A 6000-nucleotide genomic window follows, 5' to 3' on the forward strand; every position below is an offset into this window, starting at 1 on the left:
AACGACGATCGGTCAAAGGGAAGCAAACGTCATAATACCGCGAGCTTCCTTGAGGCGATACAGGGTTTGTGTCCCTTGCAACACTTTGCTTCACCCTCTCTCGACCAAGTCACAGACAGGAGCGGTGGTTCATGAAGCCTGAACGAGGAAGCCAGAGATAGAGACGCTGCCGTACAGGTCATAGTCAGACACGGTGTCAGATTTGGTCCACACACTGTCGCCTTGATTCAGATGTACGCAGACACTAGTAGAACCTGAAAATAAATAAATAAATAAATAAATAAATAAATAGATAAATGAATAAATAAATGAATAAACAGATAAATAAATAATTAGATAAATAAATACATGAAGAAGAAAAAGGAGGAGGAGGAGAAGGATGACGATGACGTTGATGATGATAGTACCGGTGAGGATGATATTAACAATAACAAGAGGAATAAGTAAAACATATCAAATGAAGGTTTGATGACTACAAACATAACCTTACCTTCAGTTGGCTCAACCCAGCCCAGCCCAACACACACACACACACACACGCACGCACGCACGCACACACACGCACGCACACATACACACACACACACGCACGCACACATACACACACACACACACGCAAAACACGCACACGCAAAACAAGCACACACGCGCGCGCGCACACACACACACACACACACACACACACACACGCATATACACACACACAAATACACATACACACAAACAAGCATACACACAAACAAGCACACACACACCCGCGCGCGCACGCGCGCACGGACGCAACCTCCCCCTTTACCCCCCGTCCCTCCTCCCACCCCCACCCGCGTACACACACCTGACGTGTTGCTGTGGTTCACAAAGGCTCGGGACCGCGTAGTTCCGTTAATTGTAATGTCCACGCTAAATGCAGAATCAGTGTAACTCCTGCGGGGGAAAAAACGAAAAAAGAGAGAGAAAGATAAATCAATAAGCTTCGATAAAACTGGATAGAACATAAAAAAAAAGTATGAAAAAAATGAAATAAAGATACAAGAATACTTCACTGTCTCTCTCTAAAAAGAAAAATAACAATAATAATACTAGAAGAAGAAAAAAAAAAGAAGAAAATGTTGACGTTTCGCTGATGAAAAGACGACAAATAAATTAATTAAATGAATCACAGAACAAAGTTTGACCATACCAACAAGAACACTCATTCACGGCAAATCTACGCTTACCATAGTAAAGCTCATACAGCCCATGTTCACTGAAGATGGCTGATATGATAGCATGCACGTCATACAAAACTCAGTTTCGCACGTCAATCAACAAATTAAACAATCAACATTGTTTTCTTTTATTTCACACACACACACACACATATATATATATATATATATATATAGATAGATAGATAGATAGATATAGATATATATATATATTCATTTTCATTTGTTTGTGCTTTCATATCTGTAAGACTGCAAATTGTTACATATGTTGTGTGTGTGTGTGTGTGTGTGTGTGTGTGTTTCTTTACGTTTGTTTTTCTATTTATTCATTAATATCATCATGATCGTTATTCACATTATTATTCATTCATCCGATTCTATTTCATTTTCTAATCTCTGGTTTTATTTACTATTTTGTGTTACTTCTTTAACTTAATTTAATTACTTACCTATTTATTTATGTATTTATTTATTTATTTATTCATTTATATCTGTTTATTTATTCGTGTGTCTTATTTTACTTAATTTCATTTTATTTTCCCCAAAGGACGCACTAAGCGCGTTGGGTTACGCTGATGGTCAGGCATGCCCAGCAGATGTGGTTTAGCGTACACGGATTTGCCCGAACGCAGTGACGCCCCCTTGAGTAACTGAACTAAACTGAACTGAGGTGAATGGTAAGGTAACGTACTGTAGGATGAGGTGACGTAAGGCAAGGTAAGGAAAGGCACGGTGTGGTGAGGAAAGTAAAAAAGAAAACAAGAAAGGCAAGGCCTTCAAGACTCACTTGTGATACACTTTAAAAAAAAATCCATGTTTTTATGTATTGAGTATAATGCATTTACTGTTATATTTATATTTTTTGTATTCTCTAAACTTGGCACTTTGATCTGATATTCGACCCAACAAAAGATCTGTTATTATTATCATTTTTTGTTCAAACAGGAACTTCTTTTGCTAAGCATGGAAGTTTTGTTTATTACAAACGTTTTGGTGGAGACATTAAAACAAGGGAAATTACTCTGCTGGGGAACTTAGTTTGCTTTAAACTGATCTTTCTCATCTTAAACATTACATTTTGAAATTATACTCAATACATAAAAAGCTTGGATTTTTTTTTTTTTTTTAAGTGCATCACAAGTGAGTCTTGAAGGCCTTGCCTCTCTTGTTTCAAAATGTAATGTTTAAGATGAGAAAGATCAGTTTAAAGCAAATTAACTCCACTAGCATTACAGAGTAATTTCCCTTTTTTACTATCTGTATCAAAACGTTTGCAAATAAATAAAACTTCCATGCTTAGGAAAAGAAGTTCCTGTTTGAACAAAAAATGATAATAATGACTGCTCTAGCTGTTGGGTCAGAATATCAGATCAAAGTGCCAAGTTTAGAGAATACAAAAAATATAAATATAACAGTAAATGCAGTTTGCATATAATTAGGCTTCATTCTTTATTTTTTGTGTGCCCATCCCAGAGGCGCAATATTGTTTTAAACAAGATGACTGGAAAGAACTGAATTTTTCCTATTTTTATGCCAAATTTGGTGTCAACTGACAAAGTAGTTGCAGAGAAAATGTCAATGTTAAAGTTTACCACGGACACACAGACACACACACAGACAACCGAACACCGGGTTAAAACATACTCACTTGTTTACACAAGTGAGTCAAAAAGGAGATGAACGGTAAGGTAAGTTTCAGTATCAGTAGCTCAAGGAGGCGTCACTACGTTCGTACAAATCCATATACGCTGCACCACATCTGCCAAGCAGACGCCTGACCAGCAGCGTAACCCAACGCGCTTAGTCAGGCCTTGAGGTAAGGTAAGGTAAGGTAAAGTGCACTGAGGTAAGGTAAAGTAAGCTAAGGTAAGGTAAAGTAAGCTAAGGTAAGGTACAGTAAGGTAAGGTAAGGTAAGGTAAGGTAAAGTAAAGTAAACTAAGGTAAGGTAAGGTCAGGTCAGGTATGGTAATGTAAGGTAAAGTAAGGTCAGGTAAGGTAAGGTAAAGTAAGGTCAGGTCAGGAAAGGTAAGGCTAGGCTAGGCTAGGCTAGGCTAGGCACAGTCATAATTATCAGCTCAGGTTAAAATAAAACCAGGTAACACGAAGGAATGTCCATACCTGATGGTCAGGAAAAAGGCGTACAGTCCTGAAACGGGCGCGGTGAACGTGCTCTTGTGGGTATCGAAGGCGTTGCCGGAATTGGTATAGGTGCGGTTCAGAATGACCGTTCCCGAAGCGTTGACGGTGAACTGGTAGCCTTGGTGGAAGGCGAAGAACCCTACCTCTTTCCTCGCCGTTTCTGTGGAGAATGGTTTGAATAATAATAATAATAATAATAATGACAACATCAATAATAACAACAATAATGTTAATGATGATGATATCAATAATAATAATAATGATGATGATGATATTGATCCTAATATAATGATAATAATAATAACAATGATGTTATTAGTAATTCCTCTTCTTCTTCCCCCTCCTCTTCTTATTCTTCTTCTTAAATAGCAACAGATGCGTATGATTCCCTCTGATATAAAAACAACCACAACCAAACAACAACAACAACAAAAACAACACACACACACACACACACACACACACACACACACACACACACACACACTTGCAGCAATTAAATTACTCCCGTGCATATCATCCATGACTGTGAACAGTTAAAACCATATTTACCTTTGTCATTTACAAAATCTGCAGTTCCATCTGCTTCCATTAGAAATGTCTTAAATGATAATCAACATGCGTTTGAAATAGTTCAGAGTTTAATTTGGAGCGCAGTTGGCTCTTTGTTGTATAATTCTACTGGTTGACTAGTTATTCTGTTTTATTATTCATATCTTTTTTTTTTCGTTCTTTTTAATGCTAATTGAGGAGATGGGAACAGGGAAAGTTGTGATGATGTAAGGCATGGGTGGGGAGGGGGAGAGGATAGATTTTCTTCTAAAATCACAAATGTGGATAGACGTTAAGCAAAAAGAACGAACGAACGAACGAACGAACGAACGAACGAACACACACACACACACACACACACACACACACCAAAAACATGAAAACGCGGGAGGGGGTGGGGAAGGCTACCGGTAATGTCCTTTTTTATTTTTTATTTAGTATCCTAAATTCTGGGACCTGAACGTTTATATGTCAGTCTAATATCATCATCTTAGATGAACAGACTATAAATAAATGAAAAGAATGATGAACGTTTCCTTACATTATCTACATTTATTATCATTTGGTTGTTGTTGTTTTTTTTCTCTTAAGGAACAGAAACTGAATAAAATATTTCGCATCAGCCTCACCCACATGTAATACACGGCTTCTGTTCAAACGCGTGTGTGTGTATGTGTGTGTGCGCGTGCGTGCGTGCGTGTGTGCACATGTTCTTGTATTTATATGCGCATGTATGTATCCTAAATTCTACTGTATCTGTGTTTGTGGAAGATTTTCGATTTATGTTAGTACCATTTTATGTACTATCCCCCCCCCCCCCCCCCCATTATTTCGTGTGACCCCGGAACACTTGGTAATAAAGGCATTCGCATTCTCTCTCTCTCTCATTACATTTGATAGGAACTTTTGAAGGGACCTGTTATACTTGTAGTTTTTGTTCATAAATCTTACTGCCCTCCTCATACGGGGGCTAAGGCCTTAGACTGAAAGATATATTTGAAGTCTTGAGTTTCGCTTCCCCTCTTTCCCTCTCCCTCCCTCCAACTCTCTCTCTCTCTCTCTGCCACTCCTCTGCCCAATGTGTTCCACCTCTCTCTGTTTCTCTGTCTCTTCCTCTCTCTCTCTTTGTCTCTATCTCTGTCGCTCTCTCTGTGTCTTTCTCTGTCTCTCTGTGTCTCTCTTTCTCAGTTTGTATGCCTGTCTCTCTCTCTGTCTCTGTGTCTATCTGTCTGTCTGTCTGTCTGTCTCCCCTCTCTCCCTCACCCTCTCTTTCTCCCTCCTTCCCTCTCCCTCCCTATCTCTCTCCCCTCTCTCCCCCTCCCTCCCCTCCCTCTCTCTCTCTCTCCCAGAACGACCGACAACAACATTAATAACACTCACGCAGGTCAGTTTGCAGCTGAGAGATCTGGTTCCGAAGGGCCAGCAGTTCGATGCTGTGCTGGGTCACCAGCTGGGCCAGCTGATTGAACTGCGCTTCAGTCACCGAGAAATCGTCGGAGCGTTTCTCTCTGTTGAGGGAGACAGCCCCGCCACCAGCATCACCGATCCTTTCTTCTCGCTCATCCACAGGTCCATTCGCCGCCGCCAAAACTCGGCGACTGTTCAGCACCAGTGTGGCGAAGCAGCAGCAACAGCAGCAGTAGAACAAAAAGACTCGTCCGGACATCGCTGTCTTTACTAGTTTTTGCCCTCTCTTCCCCTGAGCTTTAATATAGGGTTACATCGATCTCGATGCTCTCTTCTTGTGATGTAAAACTTTTGATGATTCAGGGGAGTTCTTTTTTTCTTTTTTTTTTAATTTTTTTACTTTGATGTTTTGTGTCGCTCTTCCTAATAATTTGTTTATATCAGTGAATACAGCTTGCACGCTACAGTACCGACTTTTCAGTTTGGTAGTTTCGTTATGGATTTGAAAATGAAAACGGTGACGAACAACGAACTTGACATCAAGGAGGGAAAGTGAGCGAGTTGGGAGGAATATTTTGTTTTATATACGAGTAGCCTGTATGTGTGTGTGTGTGTGTGTGTGTGTGTGTGTGTGTGTGTGTGTGAGAGAGAGAGAGAGAGAGAGAGAGAGAGAGTCACAGATGTGATAAATGG

At 39.8% G+C, this 6000-nt stretch overlaps 1 protein-coding gene across 1 annotated transcript; it reads right to left on the reverse strand.

The window, feature by feature from the left end:
• Window positions 1-129: 129 nt before the first annotated feature.
• On the reverse strand, window positions 130-5566 carry LOC143294557 (uncharacterized). Its single transcript, XM_076605931.1, has 4 exons — window positions 5281-5566; window positions 3328-3508; window positions 836-900; window positions 130-221 (listed from the first exon to the last, which is right to left on the reverse strand). The coding sequence occupies exons 1-4, from the start codon at window positions 5564-5566 to the stop codon at window positions 130-132; spliced, it is 624 nt and encodes a 207-aa protein (XP_076462046.1).
• Window positions 5567-6000: the final 434 nt, after the last annotated feature.

The sequence above is a fragment of the Babylonia areolata genome, chromosome 20, assembly GCF_041734735.1.
Source record: "Babylonia areolata isolate BAREFJ2019XMU chromosome 20, ASM4173473v1, whole genome shotgun sequence".
NCBI lineage: Eukaryota > Metazoa > Mollusca > Gastropoda > Neogastropoda > Buccinidae > Babylonia > Babylonia areolata.